The sequence below is a fragment of the Rattus norvegicus genome, chromosome 3, assembly GCF_021556685.1.
Source record: "Rattus norvegicus strain SHRSP/BbbUtx chromosome 3, alternate assembly SHRSP_T2T, whole genome shotgun sequence".
NCBI lineage: Eukaryota > Metazoa > Chordata > Mammalia > Rodentia > Muridae > Rattus > Rattus norvegicus.
In genome coordinates, this window is record NC_141536.1 from 108013076 (window position 1) to 108033452 (window position 20377).

General features: G+C 48.8%; 1 protein-coding gene across 3 annotated transcripts in view; it reads right to left on the reverse strand.

Annotated features, from left to right (window-relative positions):
• Frmd5 (FERM domain containing 5) overlaps positions 1-20377 on the reverse strand; it is a 270865-nt gene that overhangs the window by 9366 nt on the left and 241122 nt on the right. For all 3 annotated transcript variants that reach the window (NM_001430432.1, NM_001430431.1, NM_001430433.1), the window contains 6 exon segments: positions 605-679; positions 2228-2319; positions 2739-2802; positions 7533-7621; positions 13415-13502; positions 18433-18556. In NM_001430432.1, the coding sequence (NP_001417361.1) occupies positions 605-679; positions 2228-2319; positions 2739-2802; positions 7533-7621; positions 13415-13502; positions 18433-18556 (532 nt within the window).

Genomic DNA, 20377 nt, shown 5'->3' on the forward strand with positions numbered 1-20377 from the left:
TGGCAGGTTTGTGGAAAGAGTCATGACACTACAGAGTTCCAGCCCAGCTCATACCACACCCTCCCAGCCCCAGGAGGCTGAGCCGTTAGACACCCTGAGTTGTGTTGCCCAAGGACAGAGAGCTTCCTGGAAGGCTGGGGCATTCATGTAAGCTAACCAACACTAGTGTATTTTTACCTCTGTAAACAAGCTTGGTTGCCTTGACTACACCGTGTGCTTGATCATGTCTATCTAAGAGGTCCAGAGGAAGTATGTAGCCTTGTGAGGTTTGCCTTCATAAGCCCTGTCTAATGGAATCTGGCCCCTTACTCTGGGAATCCTGGCTATGGGCCTGGGCAGTCTCTAACAAAACTTGCTTCAGATTTGGCTCAGAAATTGCAGTAGTGGACTCATTCTCACTTGGTGAGACAAGCTCTGTGAGGGAAGGAGAGACCTACCGACAGAAAGCTAGAGAGGATGAAGGTAAAGGGCTCAGGAAGTGGGAGGGAACGCCAGGCCCTGCCACGAGCTCCAGCTCTTTGTTCTCAGGATGAGGTACGGAATGTTCTCTGGAGAAGGAAGGGTCTGGAAAGATCTGGAGTGGCTACTTACTCTCACTATTTACCTGTATCGGAACCGGCTCCCTTTAAAGAATAAATTGCTGCTGGACACTGTGCGGACTTGGCTTGACTTCTCCAGCCTGTGGCAAAGCAAAGTATGGGGTGACATGGGGGCCAAACCACCTCAGAGGTTAATGGAGGGGGGTAGTACAGCCTGCACTTGGCTATCTGTGCGGGAGTGGTGCCCGCTAGGAGGAAGACTCAGCAGCTGAGTGGCCACGCACGGGTTTGGAAACACGTATTTGTTCCCAGGAAGGAAACAGGCCTGAGAGAAGAAGATGGGGGTAACTGCTTTTGATGATGCATCCTTTCTTTTGGCAGAAAGAATGGGGATGCTTCTGAATTCCCAGGGCAATGGGAACCTTGAACACTTTTCTCTCTGCTTCCTGGGCCGCTCGCTGCTCATAAGCCCCACCAACAGGAGTTTGTCTCTCAGATTTGCTTCTCTCTAGGTTCATGCAACTGGCCAAACCTAGGCCTTGTCCTCAAGGTGAAGGGAAGACAGTAGCCAAAGAAACTGCTCTCTTGGCTTTCTTAACAGCAGGGAAATTCAAGCTTGCTAAAGTCTCTCCCGAAAGTGTTTCCTTCAGCAGGAAGCCCACACAGGGTGGAATACACACGGCCCGTGCAGTTCACCATGGTGCTAGTATCAAGTGCACAGTGAGTATTGAAGACTGGGAATGCTTTCCCAAGACACAGCTCTGGGGCTGTGGCCCTGGCAACTGGCAAATCAGTTCTGTTGGCTAGAGTCAGCTCTTCCCCCAGACTCCTTCAATAAAGCAGAGTTACCACCGATGCTGGATATCACTGTATTTGGTGATAGCAAGGGTCACCTAACTGGAATATATTGCACTGTTTGGCATTGTAAGCTTTTCTTTTCTTTTCTTTCTTTTTTTTAACACTGGGTCCCATGTAGCCCAGGCTATTCTGCAGTTTGTAGCTGAGGATGACCTTTAACTGATTCTTAGGCCTCCAGCTCCTGAGGGCTGGGATTACAGGCATTTGTTGCTGTGCCTGCTTATGCAATGTGGAGTGCTGAACCAAGTACTCCAGCAAATGAATCGCATCTGCAGCCCAGAACATCTACTGAAATATGAACCATAATGCTTTGTTTTTAAGCAATGCCAAGCGGTTTGGTGAAACATTTGCCTGGCATCGCCTCAGCCTCTCTCTGGCCCATTTCCTTGTGCACGTTCACATTTCATATCCACGTTCTTCACCAGAGAAAAGTGGATGCAGAAGTCCCCTAACTCCTCCAAACTCTCAAGCAAGCAGAGTTTTCTCTGGCTCAAACCTAGCTTCTCAGGAGCAGGCCAAGTGTCCACCATCTCTAGCTCTCCTACCCTAAGCTCCCAGGCACTGGGCTCTGAGCTACCCACCAGGAGGGAGACCCCTAGTTCTCCTCAAGGTTGAGGTCAGGACACTGCTCTGGGTTGTGTGGGTCTTTCATGGAACTCCTGTCTTCTAGGCCTTCCAGGGCCCCACAGAGGCAGTGATTCAAATTAAGATGACACCCACTGGGCTTTCCTGCCACAACACCAGAGTCACTCTGCTGGCTTCCTGTTTCTCTAGGTCGGCCTGCCTGTCCTCTGGGGGCAGCTTTGTGGACCCCTCCTGTGCTCACTCACTTGTAGAATGCTTGATTCTCAATCCCACATTTCCAGAGATGCTTGCAGGCTTCTGGAGTTGGAGCAAAATATGTGAGGATAATCTTTTTTTCCTGCAAAAAATTCCAGAGAATCAGCTGAGGTGGGTGGAGAGGCCTGGGACCCTGTGTCCTGTGATACGGGAGGCCCTGTAGCAACTGACTAGCTAGAAGAGGGGCTCACAACAATTCACCACTTCACCCCTGCCAAGCCTCACAGAGCTCTTGATGAGAAGCAGAACGTCCATCCACCTGGCATTCTCTGGGAGAGAGCGCCTCAGCCTCATTTGACCAAGTTTCCTGGAGGCGCTCCTGTCTGACTGGAGCCTCTGGGTGCTATCAGCATATCCAGGCCTTCCCACCCACCATGCCTCCACCTTTGCCCCAGCCCAGGAGGCAGGTAACCTCCTCTGGATTCTTTACCCTTGGCTCCAACTACGAGGGACTGTCACAGTGCCCCAGCCCTCCCTGAAGAAAAGGAAGCCGGTACTCACCTCTTTCTGACTTACATATAAATAGAAAGTCTTTCCTTCAAATTTCAGCTTGGTCACCTCATTCCTAGAAGCACAAAGAGAGTGCCCGTCCGTCACCTGGCTTAGGCTGCTTGTCCACAGTAATGTAGATGCACAGCCCACCCGACTGGAAGGGGCTCCAGGCACAGACACAATTTTAGCCAGAGTTAGAACTGAGAACAAGACAGTAGCGCAGTGGCCTTAGAGAACAGTCATTGAGACAGTTCAGCCCACAGTTTCCCAGTCAATCACACTGTAATATTGGGGTGAGAGGAGGATTTCGGGCTCATCAACAGTGGCTAGAAAAGGGTAACATTTGCACGGAAAAGTGAGTGCAGGAAGAGGGCATTGTTGCCAGATTTGATTCATAGCACAGGTACGTTATCTGATGGGACTGTCGAATAGAAGATGCCACAGGTAGCTGATGAGGCCAAAGTTGAAGATCACAGCAAAGAATGAAATACAAGGCATCCAGGTGCTGAGGGTGCTGGGTCTTTCAGGTGACTGTGCCACTGGATGGAGAATGCAGCTTAATGCAGACAGATGTCAAACGATCTCAGGGAAGGGTGGGGCAACATACCAAAGAGAGAGAACAGATTACATGGAACAGTCATGCAGGGTACTGACCAGGAAAGGGGCTTAGGGGTTATTGTAGAAAAATCCTTGAAGCCACCAGCCCAGTGAATGGCTGCAGTAAAAGAGGCAAACAGGATACTGGGGTACGTCACCCGTGGGACAGACACAAATCAGAAGAAGTGACATGGTTACTGTACATGGCACAGCCTAGACCTCTCCTCCACAAACTGCTTGGTTACATTTACAAAGTGGGGGAACTACCTGGGATTTATTTGGATGTCCCTGAGAGCCACCAGGCCTCCCCATCAGCTAGCCCTGTGTGCCCAATCAGGGCCCGATTCCCCACCGGAGTTTTCATTTTTCTGCCTGAGACCCCTAAGGAGGTCTGGTCGTGCACATCTGCCATCGGTAGGCGTCCTGTTGCCTCTAGGGAGGTTTCCTCACCATCCCAGTAAGTGGTCAAAAGGCAGTAATCACCAGGTACCTGATTTATGGTTGATAATGTCATGGGGGTAGAGGGATGTGACTCACTCTCACCAAGAAGTCATGGCTGGGTCAGAGTGACACTTTACAACTCCCCAGTACAGGTTTAGAACTAGTGCAAACTTCTTCTTGTCACTTTCTGTCGCTGTTGGCCAACTAACCATGACTCCTACACTCAGGTAGAATGCAATGGGTGTTCAGCTTCTAGTGAGTGTGGGGGATAGTTTTCCTCTTTTTGCCTTTTTGATATGAGATCTCACTGTGTAGCCCTGGTTGTCCTGGAACTCACTGTGTAGACCAGGCTAGCCTCGACATGAAGGTAATCCCCTCACTCCTGAGTGCTGAGATTGCACCTGGCCTATGAGTTTGTTTTTTCCTATTGAATGTGAGGTTGGATTTATACCTATGATTCTGAAGTTGAGACAGTAGGAGGGTTTCCAGGGAGAAAGGGTCATGGGAGAATGAAAAGTGGGGGAGGCAGGGATAACTTAGGGGCCGAGAGTGTCTATTACAGGGATGACCTGGTTTCTGGACTAAGACAACCACTCTGTCGAGGGTACAAGCCTTCAAGAACACCAGACGCATCAGGCAGAAAATGCCCTACCCAAGAACTGCGGCCCAATCCCAGTCAGTCTTCTGAAATGCGTTTTGCTGGCTAGGGGACAGCAAACCCTCACACTGTCACACAAAGTACAGAGACGGGAGCCAATGTGGGGGATGATAGGTGTGTTGGGTACTCCATGATACCCCCTGCCTTGTGAATGGGACTCAGAGCCACATGTCTGAGGAGTGTTGCTTCAGGACTCGTTAATCATATTACCAGCCCTCACGAGAGCAACCTGGGGCAGGAAGGTGGCTGGTGGCCCGGGAAGGGTTGACTGCATCCCTGAACATCCTGAGAAGAAAACTCACGAGAAACAGCTCTATTCTCCCCATACTTCACTCAACAGAAGCAAGGGAAGGACCCTGGTCCTAACCACATTCTTCCAGACCAAGGGAAGCCATGTATCCAACTTATCTGTTAGAAGGGCTTAGACACGCAGGCTGAGGCCCAACGCAGAATTGAAATCACAGGGGGCTCAAACTGTGTTCTCTCTCATATGTCCACCCTACTTTTAGATTTTTAGATTTGCGTGTTTATAATGGTCTGTACAAGTTAGGAAGCCATGATTGAGGGGAGGGAGAAAAACCTTTAGAGAGGGTAGTGGAATATGTATGATGTCAAAGTGTGTGTGTGTGTGTGTGTGTGTGTGTGTGTGTGTGTGTGTATGTTTTACGTGTGTGTGAGTGAGTGTAAGTGTGTGTGTGTGTGTGTGTGTGTGTGTGTGTGTGTGTGTCTGGGAGTAAGAGTGGGGAAGAGGATGGGATGAAAAGGGAGGAGGGGATGGGAGGGTGAGTTAACTAAAATTAAGCATGTGTGAAAAAAACCTTATGGAATACTACTACTTTGTAAATAAATTTAAAAATATACTTAAAAAAACAAATTTGAACAGAGATACTTTGTATGGGTAGACAATCCTTTCCCCAAAGGCATGGGTTACTAAATGAAAATCTCAGTGCCAGTGTTGGATTATCTCCCTACTAGTTACTGGTTAGGGAGGCTCCCAGAAGTCCCCCAAACCACACAGGGCATTGTTGTTGCTCTTGATGCCCACAATAACCATAGGTAAGGCCATATGGCAGAAGACATAAAACACTTTGGTTGTAAGACATAGAGAAATCAACCTGGAAGCTTCCTTCTAGGTAGCTTTCATAGTGCCAAAGGGTGGAAGGGAGTTAGTTACCAATGCACTACCCAGTGACGGCCCCTGCAGCTACTATACTAATGTGCCAAGCAGGGTGTGCCCACTGGTACCCAACAGTGGTATAACTGCCAGGGCATAACCAACTGCTTTCTGATTGGATTTGAGGCCTGTGCCACAGGAATGGAAGTTTGATGCTGTAAAAGTAGTCAAAAGGCCTTGGCTGGTGAGGTCATAGGCCTTGGCTGATGAATATCTATGTTTATACCTTAGGTCAGTGCTCAGTCTTGGTCAGTGAAGCTATTTTTGCAAGATCAAACCAGCTAGTAATTCCAGCACAGATGGGGAGGGGCACATAGGATCCAGCACTAGCTGAGGACCTCTTAGCAACGGAGGCTGCTGTGTGTGCGTGCGTGTGTGTGTGTGTGTGTGTGTGTGGTCATTTTTCTTTGGGGTGTGTGTGCGTGTGGCTACTGGTAGGTTGCACACGCAGACAGCACTAGTCTGCCTCTGGTTAGATTTAAAACGGGATGGGTTCTGCTGGTGAAAGGCTCAATGAGAAACGGTGCTGAGCCTGGTGACCTGAGTTTAATTCCAGGGCTCACATGGCGGCAGGAGGGAGGAGACTGAAAAACTGTCCTCTTAGCATCACACATGTGCTGTGGTAGGAGTGACCACTACATACAAAATACATAAATGTAGCCAAAAATTGTTTTAGCCATGTGGTGGTGGCACATACCTTTAATTCCAGACTGAGGAGACAGAGGCAGGCAGAGTTTGAGGACAGCCTTGTCTACAGAGTGAGTTCCAGGATAGCCAGGGCTACATAGAGAAACCCTGTCTAAAACAAAAACAAACAAACAAACAAACAAAAAAAAAACAACAACTCAGAGTTTAAAAAAAGAGAACACAAAAAGAGCTGGGCATGGTGGCATACACCTTTAATCCCAGCAGATTTTTTAATCCCTCTGGGAGACAGAGGCAGGCAGATCTTTGTGAGTTTGAAACCTGCTTGGTCTACATAGTAAGTTCCAGGACAACCATGGGGCTATGTAGACAGATGCTGCCTTTAAAAAAAAAAAAAAAAAAGCCACAAATGTGAAGGAGAGGCATGGGGGGGAGGGGTATCTTAGGGGAGTGGCCAGAGGGGTTGGGATGGATCGTATCAAGATACATTGTATATATGTAGAAAATTGTCAAAGATTACAATTTTTTTTTAAGAAAGAAAAAAGACAGGTTCTCAATTATGCAGAATATCTTGGTGAGAGCAACAGATGTTTATACAGACAGGGAAGCACACAGGTCCCAAGATAGCCACATGTCAACACGTAGCCACCTGTGCCCAGCCACCCCCAACTGAGACAAGGAGGGGAGTAAGGTGGGCAGGTGCAACCGAGACAGTGGCTCCTGCATGCGGGATGTGGCAGGGGAGAGGGAGGGGAAAGGTAGGATGTGGCTCTCAGAGGGACACGGAGCCCTAAGGATGGGGATGTGTGGGGCAGCAGTATCTCATCTCTAGCAGACTGGGCCGAGGGTATTTCACATGTCATAGGTGACATCTAGTTGTCTGTGAGCCCCTCCCTTGTCAGAAGAGTAAGTGAGAGCATTGGGCTATGTATTGAGATACTCCTGGATGGCCTTAATTATCGGCAGTGACCTTCAGTGAGTGATGGACCCAAAGACTTAGTTCACTTGGGGACTTCTCTTATGTTGGCTCCAGTTGCAGGCTTCCCTCGAGATCAAACCCCAGTGCCCTCTCTGTCTGCAGAGGCTGCTGACTCTCAGGAACACCCTTTGAAAGGACAGGATCCCACAGAGAAGACCACTACCTTGATCGGCTCTTTCTCAACTCAAGGCTTTGGGAAAGGCTGCAAACCGTAGCTGCCCATCACAGACAAAGGACATGGGTACCACAGCCCCTCCCCAGTTAGTGATGCATGAGGAACCTGTTCTGTAGATGAAGACAGACACTCACCATTTAATGAAGTGAACCCTCTTGTTTCCTTGAAGAACAACAAACCCGAAAGGAGTGAAGGCCAGAAACGCAGCATTCCCTGACACATCCTGTAATAGAGAAAGACTGCTCACTGGGCCATAGAGGTGCAGGTATAGAAGAGAAAAGGCGGAAAACACATTGCTCTAAGTCTGAGGTAGTGGCAAAAACCTTTGGTTCCAGCACTCAGGAGGTAGAGGCAGGAAGATCAGAGTTCAAGGTCATCATCAGCTACATAGTGAGTTCAAGGCCAGCCTAGGCTGCAGGAGAAGCCAGTCTCAAAAACCATAGATGAACACCCATGCTATCTGTAGGTGAAGCAGGGGAACCGCCTTTTAGTAGGCCGTTGTAAGATGTGCAGGGCATTTAAGAGCACAAGTTCACAGCTTGAGTCCCAGTCCTGCTACTTGCCAGATGCGCCTCAGTGTGATGGCAACTGTACTACTGTCCCATTGATGGGGTGACATCGTACAGTGTGTGGTAATGGCACCAGCCTCTGCAGGCTGGTGTGGACAGCTAGAGAGAATGTCAAGACCATTGTATCGCTGCTGTGATTTTTAAACTAGTACGGTCACCTTGGGAAACAGTTGGGAAATGGTTAGATATAGAGTTACTACATGACCCAACAATTCCACTTTTAGGGCTATGTCGAAGAGAATTTTAATGTGCCTTGAGGTGTATGGATGTTACTACTATGGCTTTTTAGAGTAGCTACACAATGTGAGCAATCCAGTCCAGTTGCAGAAGAGAATGTTCCTCCATCAACAGGCAGAAGAGCGAGTGGTAGATGGTGGTGCATTGGATATTAACCGGCAGTGAAGGGGGATGGGGTACTCATATGTACAACATGGCTGGACCTTTATGGGGATCACAAAAATATCCTAAAATTTGATGGTAGGGGTGACTGTGAATATACTAAAGACCACTGACTGCACAAGTAAAAGGGTGACTTTTATGATAGTGTGTGTGTGTAAATGGTTACTACTCAGGCCTGTAATCCAAGGCTGAGGCAGGGAGATCCTAAATTAAAGGTGTGCCTAGGCTACAGAGTAACTTCAAGGTCAGTCTGGGTAATTCAGTAGGAAGTTAAAGAGGGCTGGGGATTCAGGGGCAGAACACTTGCCTAGCATGTGTAAAGTCCTAGGTTCAATCCCAAGTACTGCCAAAACGAATCAGCTGACAGGCGGCGTATCACTGTCTCTGTTTACATAATACCATGGGATAATTACCTCAGGAGAGTTTAGATGGAGACATAAGCAGCACCCCAGTGTGTCAGCACCAGGCTGGGGATTTTGCTGAGCAAGTGGGGTGAAGGCGCATCATGGGGCCTGGTACCCTCAGGTGGAGGATCCCGGGTGGAAGAGGTTGCCTAGCAGAGGTGACCTCAGCTTCCTTTGGATCAAGACACTGCGTCAGTCAGGCTCTGCTTTCAGGATACGTAAGTAACGACAGAGATTTCTGGAAAACCTTGCATGAAGTGGGCAGTTCTGGTTTCTCTCAGCTTCAGAGCTTGCCACCCTGGCCAGATATTTAGAGACGGGGGACCCTCGGCAGGACCCTCACCTCAAGGGAAAAAGCATTTGCCTTAAAGCTGCCTCTCGGAGTCAGGCTCGCAAGTGTGAGCATCTGGGCCCAGGAATATATGTGTGCTTTCTAAACCCTTTGGACTAACCTCATCACTACCATTTCCTCTGGGCTGTGGGGAGCCGGACACTTGGCCACAAAGCACAGGGTCATTTAACCCAAGGGCTTAGCAAAGGGCTTTTAAAAGAAGACATAAGCCTGGTTTCTTCCGAGTCATGTGGCTGGCTTCCTCCTGCCTGTCACCAGTGCTTGGAGGTGATTAACAACAAACCAGTGCAAGGTGCGGCACGCAAACACAGTCCCTGACCGCCAGGAGGCGGCAGGCCTAACTTGGCTGAGTTGGCATAAACATGGATCAAGCAAGGTAGGTGACATTTGTGGGGACAATGCCAGAGGGAGGCAGCCAATCTAAGATAGAGGGTGGGCCTTGAAAAGCTTTCTGTCGCTGTGCAGGGTGGACCCACAGACAGGAGCTGCGAGGGGCCCGACCTCAGAGTGTTTGCGCTACTGTAGAACAGGCTATAGGAAGATTTAGCAGAGGTGGTGTGAGACAGTGTTGTGGCTCATCGAGGACACTGGGCTACGGCAGGGGAAGTTCATACTTAAAGGGATAAGGGAAGGCTGGAGTAGAGGTGGAAAGGGTGTCTCATAAAGCTTTCTGAGGCACAGGAAAGGGTCTAGAAGGAAGAGCAGCTGGGGCAGTGATTCTCAACCTTCCTGACCCTGTGACCTTTTGGTACAGTTCCACATGTATGGTGACCTCCTGACCATAAGGTTGTTTTGTTGCTACTTCACAACTGTAATTTTGCTACTGTCATGAATCGTAATGTAAATTACTCATCTTTGGAGCTTGCACAGGTATCTTTGGGCGCAGATATCTGTGCTTTCTTACGGCCTTGGGAGACCTCTGTGAAAGGGTCACCCTAAGGGACTGTGACCCACAGGCTGAAAACCGCTGGGCTAGAGGGATGGGAGGGCCAGGCCTGGAGATAGTGGAGATTTCGTAACAGAGAAAGTGGTGAGGAAGCGGGGTGGCTGGGCCGCCTCTGCTGTCTCCGGGCGGAAAGGCACCGGCGCTACGGGCCTGTTAGGTCCAGGCCTGGCTGCACTGCATGACTGTAGCCAAGCCCCTTAGTTTCTCCACATTTTAGCTAGGGCTGTTACCTCAGAAGTTCTGCATAGTGGGCGACCATGTACACTAATGGCTGTGTCGGTATGAGTAGACTGTTGAACTTCAGACAAAACCCTAACATTTGACTTTCTTTCCCTTTGATATTGACAGCTAAGGTTCTGTAGTTAGGAAATGAGTGTGGAAGCAGGTCGTCAAGCAGGAAGATCTGGATGGTCATGAACTTGAAATGAGTAGAAGGAATTGGTGGCTGTGACACAGTAGGAGGTGAGACCCAGGGAATGGTCAGAGGTGGGTGGTGCCGGCCAGGCTGTATGATCCAGACACCCCCAGGCAGCCTCCCTGCCCCAGACAAGGACGATTTGGCAGAAGCATGCACAGGACCAACGTTAGCTTCTTAATCAGTCCAGGAGAACAGAGCCCAGCTGAAGCAGTCTGCTCTCATTTAATTATCAAAACGATCCCTCTTCTGTCCTCCCTGGGGCTGCATGGCCCAGATTCCCTGGGCCCAGTAATTGCCTCCCTGTTAATAGAAATCACCAGTATTTATTACACTGACTGCCAGCTTATTTCAGCTCTCCTTGTAGCAACATTAAGGGGGGTGCTTCGTAGCACATCACCAAAGCGAGGCTACTTAATGATAAGAGTGAGGACTTCTGAATTGCTCCCTGCCTCGGAGGGCTGAGGAGACACTGCCAGGGCCTAATAAAAGGACCTGAGGGTCATGGATACAGTCTGCAGTGGGGCCCTGGCATAGCCCACATGAGTGTAAGGCCCAGGTCTGGGAATGTGGGATAAAAGTCTCTCCCTTCCCCCACAGTAAGTCTCCCAGGCGTCTCTCCTATACAGCTACACAGCAGTGGAAATGATATGAACTCAAAGTGTTGCTCTGCCTCTCAGGGCCTTATGAACTACGGCTTTCTAGTACATCAACTTTCTATAAGACAGGGAGAAGATCGCCCACCCGAGACTGGTTCAAGAGTCAGTAAAAATTAACAGGAAAGGAAAGGACCACTGGCTCTGAATGGCAAGCAGCCCATGTCAAAGTCACAGCTGAGCCAGGAGTTCATGGCTCAGAAGTGCACATGGGTTTAAGTTGGACCCCAGGCTGGCTGTCAGTGCCCATGGCTTCCACGGGCAACAGCAAAGACTGTAGCTACCCGAGGTCAGCTGTCACACTCTGGGGTACTGCCTACCTACCCCTGTGTGCCGTGAATCTTACCCCTCTTACAGGAGGCCTCAAGGGGACTGGATTCTAACACTGAGATGATGACCATGCCTGTCTTTATTCTATGTAATAAGGAAGGTTGCAAGATGTGACTTACCAATTCAGGGAACAAGTTCTGTCACACTTATTGTTCTCTTACTCATAGTTGAGAAGGGGGGAGGTCAGAATCCAGCAAGACCCCAATAGTTGGTTAGGACTGAAGCTTAGAGCAAGATATCCCTAACACTTCTGTGAGGTTTCCTGCTACTTGCTGGTAATGTCTGAGCAATTTTCAGAGTAGCTAAAAGATTTTTTGACAGCATCTCATTGTGTAGCCCTGACTCCAGGCTGGCCTCAAACTCACAGAGACTCCTCTGCCTCTTCCTCCCAAGTGTTGGGATTAATGGCATGAGCCATGTGCTTGGCTAAATGTGTAGCCCAGATTGTCTCACAAACCTTCTGTCTCTGCATCTTCGTCAGCATATCCTGCCAGTGTGCGCCATCACAACCAATTTAAACCAGTTTTGCTATACACAGGACATATTTAGGAAGCTTTGATAATTCTTAAGTCACGATGACATAAGTCTTATATCATTTACAAAGACATGTAGCTGTGCCATGACTGCCGGCCCTGAGAACATAGGCCTGTCTGGCAGTGAGCTGCCCAGTGGACAGAGGATTAGGTGAGGGGAGGAAGTTTGTGTCCCAGAATGTTCTCCAGGTTTTCATTACTTCAAAGGTAAAATGAAACCACTTCCCGAGGGCTTTGCCTTGGTGCCCCTTAGTTTTCATTCTGTTGGATCATAGCCTCTCCCTCCAAATTCAGATGTCCTAGCTCCACGGACTGGGAACATGACCTTTTTTTTGAGACAGGGTCTTTAGAGATTAAAATTAAGCTGAGGCCGTGAGGTGGAGCCCCAGTCTGGTATTAAGTGGTGTCCTTCTCAAAGTGGTGTCCTTCTCTGTGTCATTTAGACACTGACACAGAGGAGGGGATACAAGACCTAAGATGAAGGAGGATGACGGAAATCAAGCCTGATGGCTGGAACAGACCCTTCTCTCAGGGCTCTCAGAAGGAACCAACCCTACGAGCACCGCAGAGCCACACTTGCAGCCTCTTGTACAGAGGCAACATGTCTGCCACCCAGTTTGCAACAATGTTACAGTGGCCCTAGGAAAGGAACACATTCGCTCCTTTGTTAAGTTCCAGCATCCCTTCAGCTGGAAGAAGACCCTGATCGAGTCACACGCTCAGTCTTAGAGCTGCTGGTACTGCACCCTTTCCCACAATGTAAAGGATACAAAAACGAGCTAAGACAGAGGCAGTAACCAGCATGTAGAACAACAGGGATGTGAGCTATAGTGGGAGGAAGTGGCCAGAGCCAGGAAAGGCTGTGGATCTGTCAGGAAAGGCTGTGGATCTTGCTGCTCTCAGGGTGGACTTACCAAATTCATCTCTGCAATGCCAGGAATATGTGAGTAATTACAGAAGCTTCCCGGGTGCACTGTCCCTGGTTGGGTCCTGCCTTACTCTCATAGGAACATAATGGAATCAAATGTGACTCCATTGCAGTCCCATGTGGTGACTTGTGCCACTATCAGCAATAAAACCCATTCTAGGAAAGAAACTAGATTATGGGTCAGTAAAGGGTGGACAGTTACTGGATGGCTGCTGATTGTTCTCTGTGGGGAGCTCTCCACATGTCCTTCCGATTGATTTCCACCAAATTACCCACAGCTGCCAAAGCTGGGCACTGGGTTTGGATTTGTTATTTAGATTGCCTTTACCTGGGATCCTCTGACAGTGATGTGGCAGTGTGGAATCCAGAGGGGTTCCAACACGGCACCGACACAAGCCGAGACGCTCCTGTCCACTGAACGCCTGAACTCTCTGTGCCTCGATACAGGAGACACAGTCAGTGAAGACCATGAGGGGAGTCTTACCTTACATGGGTGAGGGTCCACTCCGTAGGTCTCTAACGTCTGGGCCTTTCTTAAGAAATTCAGCTCGGATGTTGCTGGTGTTTGACCACTGGAACGAAAAGGAGATGGTCTCAGGGCTCATCCCAGCGGCTCCCCAGGGGTGAACTCCCTGTTAAGAAGTGATTGGCGGGGGCTGGAGAGATGGTTCAGTGGTTAAGAGAACTGACTGCTCTTCCAGAGGTCCTGAGTTCAAATCCCAGCAACCACATGGTGGCTCACAACCATCTGTAATGGGATCTGATGCCCTCTTCTGGTGTGTTTGATGACAGCTGCAATGTACTGATATAAATAATAAAATAAGTAATAAAAAAAAAAAAAAGAAGTGATTGGCTGGGCAGACTGGGCTCTCTGGTGCAGCACCTTGGAAACTCGGCCTGTTTGTTATATATAGTTGAACAGGGATGTGGTTTCACATACAGCTGAATGGTGGAGGCAAGGTTAGCTAATCTTGCTAGGAGCAGTCTCGGTTGGAGAGATGTCTTCAGGCTGTAAACATCTTGGGGGAAGAAAGCCACTATGGATATTTTCTACACACACTGTCGACAGTTTCCCTTGACCCTGAGGAAGGCTTTGTCATCTCTCTGAGTCTCACCTAGGATGCCATTCCTACTGGGATGAGGCATTAAAACAAACAAACAAACAAACAAAAAACGACGTGATTAGAGTAGGCCACACACTCCCATTTCGGCCATAGAGTGTTCGGCTTGGTTGTAGAACTAACTTTAGAGACTCAAGTTGACAGGCCAAACCAACTCCATCTTGGAACCGGACTCCATCTTCAAAGGAAAAAAGCCTGAGAACTTGGCCTGCAGCTGAACCCAAGCTACACCCAAGTACCAAGGAGGACCCCAGGGCTTGTCCTTGGCCAGAGTCACTCCCTGCTGCTTCCTAGCAACAGTGAATCAAAGATTAGTCCGATTGTTTCAGAAGAACTTTCAGACCATTTGTGATTGTATATGGTCACCCACCTGTCGGCTTACAAGACGATCAAGTTAGATGCTTGCCAGCTGGAGTCTTGCTCCCATTCCCTATAAAAGCTTGTCCTGCTGAGGGTTCGAGGCTGCTCCGCCTTCCCTGCTCGTCCTGCTGGGTCAGGGTTGGGTTGGAGGGGAGCACAAGCCAGAGCTTGTAATAAAGAGACCCTAATGCTATTACATCGGAGACGGCTCCTTGGTGGTCTGTTGGCGTTCACGAATGCTTCTTGACACAACAAGGTCTGAGGTTAAAATTCAGAGTGAGGGCTGGAGAGATGGCTCAGTGGTTAAGGGCACTGACTACTCTTCTAGAGGTCCTGAGTTCAATTCCCAGCAACCACATGGTGGCTCACAACCATCTGTAATGAGATCTGATGCCTTCTGGTGTGTCTGAAGACAGGGACAGTGTACTCAAATACATAAAATAAATAAATCTAAAAAAAAAGTTTTTAAAAAAAATTCAGAGTGAGGGCTATAGGGACAGCAGCAGTTAGGGGCTCTGGTTGCTATTCCAGAGGACCTGGGTTTGATCCCTAGCACCCATACATAACAGCTCCATAACTCCAGTCCCAGGGGATCTAGTGCTCTGTTCCTGCCTTTGAGTGCTCTGTGCACACACGGTACACAGACACTCATGTAGGCAAGATATTCACATGCACAAATAAAAATTAAAAAAATAGAGAACAAAACTCAAAGTGAAGTAGGCTACATAATAAGTTGGGTGGGCTCAGTGTGAAGAGGAAGGAGCAGGAGGGACTGTCTGAGAGGACAGTCTGCTGAAATACGGATGAGGGTGGACAGAGCAGTGTGTGGTATCTGGGAGGTAGAAGGGGGGAGTGGGTCAGGGGTTTAAGGTAACCTGGACTATATGAGATCTTGCCTCAAAAACAAACAAACAAACAAACAAACAAACAAGAGAAATAAAAACAAACAGGCAAGCAAACATCATCACCAAAACCCTAAACCCTAAAAGAAAATGCAGGGTGGGCAAGGTTAGCTGTTATGAGCTTAATTTTTGTGTGTGTTTTTGTTTTGTGTGTGTGTGTGTGTGTGTGTGTGTGTGTGTGTGTGTGAGAGAGAGAGAGAGAGAGAGAGACAGACAGACAGACACAGAGACACAGAGAGAGAGACAGAGACAGAGAGAGACAGACACAGACAGACAGACAGACAGACAGACAGAAAGAAAGAAAGAAAGGAAGAAAGAAAGAAAGAAAGAAAGAAAGAAAGAAAGACTTGCCACAATTGGTTCTCTCCTGCCATGGGTGCTTGGATATGGAACTCAGGATGTCATGCTTAGTTAGCATCAAGTGGCCAGAGTTATGGGAATTTTTTTTTTTTTTAGACAGGGTCTCACAATGTCCTTGGCTGGCCTGGAACTTACTTTGGATAGGCTGGTGTTGAACTCACAGAGATCTCCCTGCCTCTCCCTCCTAAGTGCTACAATTAAAGGCATTCGTCACCACACTCAGCTGCTGAGATTTCCGGGATAACGATTTTGTGGTATTTCACAATCTGCAGTACTGCAGAGACAGGGACAACATGGCTGTAGGTAGGCTCTGCACACAGCTTTCTCATCTGAGATGTGACATGGGCCAGCATACAAAGGGTTCAGTGTACACTGCGGGTGCCACGCAACCCTATCTATAGGCCAAAAGGGCACAGGAACGTAGGACTCAGAAGAGTGGTAGGAGATCCTGCCATGCTACTACACCCCACAGCTCTCCACGATGCTATTAATGGAAACAAGCTGGCCCTAGCTGTCTGAAGAGGCCTTGGCATAGCTCTCCTCCTGCCTGCCTCCTGGAACATGTAGATGAAGCCACCACAGAGTCAGGGGTGGCAGTGGCTCTGGGCTCATCTGCATGCAGAGTCCTGGAAAAGCAGACTGAGTGGGGAGGGCAGCTTGTGAAGTCATCGGCTCTGATGGCTGGCGGGCAGGAGCAAAAATTGTTTATTACTAAATATATCGTTTGCCTAAAGTCATATGGCAGAGCAGGAAGCGAGCCCACCCAAGCGAGAAGCAGGCCAGGCTCCCTCAGGTGTTCTCCTGAAGAGGCAGCGTCCCTTGGTGCTATGACGGGCCAGCCTCTGTGCCACTTCTGGAAAGTAGATCAAGAAACAAGTCCACAGCCTGTGCCCACGGGAGCTGCCAAAGTTGCAGAAAGGAAGGAAACTTGAGCATTTTCACACTGAGTACGAGGCAGAACCTTCATCCGTGGTGTCAGGGTGAAGGCAGAGCCCTCCATCTACAGCAAACCTGAGAGGCAGCAAGGTGTTTGGAAAATGCCCGAGTGTAGATCCATGGCTTGGCACATGGCTTAATGCCTCCCCTTCTACGACATCTTCATTCCATGTTGAAGGAATCTGTCCCTGGGAGTTGGTTAACCTCTGGAGCTAGCTTGGCGTTCTAGGGTCCTTTCTTTCTTTTTTTTTTGGGTTCTTTTTTTTCGGAGCTGGGGACCGAACCCAGGGCCTTGCGCTTCCTAGGCAAGCGCTCTACCACTGAGCTAAATCCCCAACCCCAGTAGGCACCCTTTCTTGAGGAATCCCTGCCTTGAACTAACTTTCTGCAGGAACGCCCCCACTACCCTAACCCTTTGAGTAGTCCGTACACCTTCTTGATGGGAGCCCATAAGCAGGTCTGTGCCATCCTGATGTTCACCACAAGGGGTCACCATTTCCCTAACAGTGACAACATGGACCACTGGGCTCTGCACTGAGACGGCCTGGTCACAGCAGACACTGACAGTCTGCAAATACTAAGGAAGCTTTGGGTTATGGTTTGCTTGAGCGAGGATGAAGGTTTTGGGGGCCATGCCATGGTGTGGTAGGCTCTGGTTTAGTTCAGTATTATGAGAAGCACCCTGTCCACCCCGCACAGTCCTTTCTCAGAACAGCAAATCATGAACCCTGTTACAGGTTAAGAATTTGCAGTGAATGTATTCCCATTCTCATCCACTGCCCTATTGCAACTCTCCCATAGACACTGAGAATTGGTTTGGTTTATTTTCTCCTAGAACACTCTTCCGTGAGTGATTCAGGGTGTGAGTACAATTTGTGACTTTCTTGCTTCATTTTAAAGTGTCTTTATTTCTTCATTTAAGGAAATAATGAAGAAAAATAAAAATAAACAAAATTCTTGAGTGCAGTTTAAATTTAATCTATCTTTTATAGGTTGATTAATACCTTTTTTTTAGATTATTGCTTAACTGTCTTTTTTTTTTTTTTTTTTTTTGGTTCTTTTTTTTCTTTTTTTCGGAGCTGGGGATCGAACCCAGGGCCTTGCGCTTCCTAGGCAAGCGCTCTACCACTGAGCTAAATCCCCAACCCCTTGCTTAACTGTCTTAATAAATCCAAAGTCCTAAGAGGAAAATGAATTGTAATATATTAAAACGGTGATCCAGCTTCTTGTTAGTTGATTGCATTCCTTTGCTCAAGTAGTTTCTCTGTCTGAAACCTATGTTCTAGCTCATACATGATGGAGAGTTCTGACACTCTACCACCGATCTCTAAAATCACTCGCTACAGAAAGCCTATTTCACAAGGGTGAAGGCTGCATTGATGTTGTCTATGGCTCTGTCCAGCAGGGGTAGGCTCAGCCAGGCTGAGGAACAGCCACTGCATCTCTGGTGCAGGCGTCTCAGGATGAGCGGAAGCTGCCGTCTCTAAACCAAAGCCCTAGGGTGTAAGTCAGGGAGACCCTTGGGCAGTTCACCATTTCCCATCCAAGCAACAGCCAGGTCCCATCATGCTTCGCTTCCAAGATGAGATAAGATAGGGAACATTCAAAATGGTTTGGCTGAGACTGGAGTGTCCTATTTAAGCCCTAGCCTAAACTGCTCTTGGTGAAGCACCAGGAGAAGGCTGTGCTGACAGTGGATCCCTGAAAATTAGACCCTTGGATCACCACTGCTGGGAGCATCACTCTGTGTACTCTCTGAGGGCAGAGGACACAGTTCAGAGCTGTGTGCTCAGTGGCCAGGGCCCTGAGGGAGTGTCACGTACCTGAGTTCGGTCTTGTGAATCTCGGCGATTTTCTTTTCCAGTTTCTCTGAATGTTTCGGGAAAAATTGGAACTTGGAGCTGTAGCCTTCTGGGTGCTTTCCCGGGTCATAATCCCCAATCTCGGCTTTTCAAAGGCAGGGAAAAGAAAACAACAATATTAGCACACAGCTCAGAGGCCGAGGCAGACCCTGAGCTTGGCCCTTGGCTGCTAAGAAGGCAGGACCACGGGGAGGGGATGTGTGCCTTCCTTTCCCCACTGTACACCCTGGGTTGAGATCGAGTCAAAGCAGAGAGATAATACGACTGGCCCTGTTCTCTAAGGCCACAAGTAAATCTGCAATAAAGGAGCGGAAGCCTGTAGCATGCTCCTCAGCCATTCAGCTACACAGGAAGGCTTGGGAGCCATGCTCTGAGTGGCAGCAGCATGCAGTGGGCTTGGTCAGGATGACAGGAACTGCTGGGAGCCAGGTTGGATACCCAAATCCCATCCTGAAGATTTGAGTAGGCACAAGAGAAGTTGCTGACTGAGTCTCCATCCTGGTTCAGCACTCAACCCTCAGTCCACACAGGACAGGATGACAACGTTCAATGTTCACTGTGGCTGACCATACAGGCCCTTCTAAGAGGCCTGTTGCTATGGAAATGGTTATTACCGGGAACCAAGTACAGGAGCACCGTATTCCAAGGCTGATTTTTCAATCCTACGACCAATGCCATGACCAGGAAGTTCATGCCTACAGCTTCAGGGCCTCTGGGAGCTCATGTGGACACAGTCTTTTGTTCACCCAGTCAGAAACCAGTGTTCTCCACATAAGGTGCCCCGCTTGAATGGTAGCTCAGAAAAGGAAAGAGGAGCTTTCCAGCAGCTTCCTGGTTACCCCTCTCCCTCTCTCACAGAGCCAAGTGCACTTCAGCTGAGGCAGGGCAAATATTGGGAGGACAGCAAGGCACAGTGCTCTGGCCCTGTGCTTACCCGACCGTGAGACATGTCAGACCTGTGGTAAGAGGAGCTCTGGCTCTGAGGGGGCTATTCCAGTGCCAGTCCAGTACATGTCACAGCCGGGCACAGTGCTTTCCCTGCAACTATGCCACCTTCCAAGTTATCCAAGTGAGGCACAGGTAGATGTCTGTAGCCCCAAGCACGGGGGAGTCTGAGGCAGGAGAATCAATCACTTGAGCCCAGGAATTCAAGTCCAGCCTGGACAGCATAGTGAGGCTTTAATTCAAAAGCAAAACAAAACAAAACAAAAACCAAGTACCAAAAACCCAGCCAAACTCCAAATTCCTTGGATATTTCTGTGGTTTAACAAAAGAGACTGCCTTCCTTGAGGTAAGTGTAACCTTGAACCTTGAGGTCATTTACTTTGATTTTATTTGAAAAGTTTCAAGGGGAAAATGTTGATGTTGGCCACCAAATACTTTTTTGGAAAAAAAAATAATCTGATGTCATTATCAGGTGGGCCTGAGGAAATGACTTTGTTAAAAAGTTTAACATGGCAACCAGAACAGGCCAGGCTTCCTTTCAAAGGGAGAGGGGGGTCTCTGGGTGCCTCCCCATTAGACTGGCACTGGAATGGCCCCCTCAGAGCCAGAGCCCCTGAGGGGCTCACTTCCCTCCTTATACCATAGGTCTGACATTTCTCCTGCAGCGAGCTCTTTGCAGGTTCTCCATTAGTTGCTTCTGAGAGTTTCCTGACACACAATCAGGGGTTCATGTTTTTAATGGGAACTTCATGGTTTTATGTCCAAAACAATGCTGTGGTTAATGACAGTTTCAGGCAGGAGGACTAAGAAAATTCTGAGGGGTGGCCCTTGAGTGCCCTCAGCGTTTTGTGAGAGAAGGGCCTGGCCGATGCCCCACACTTTCCTGACAGATTACCACAGCTGGTCTGGAAAACAGCACCAAGAAGCTCAGCTCTTCCTTGTCAGCATCAAGAAATGGCTT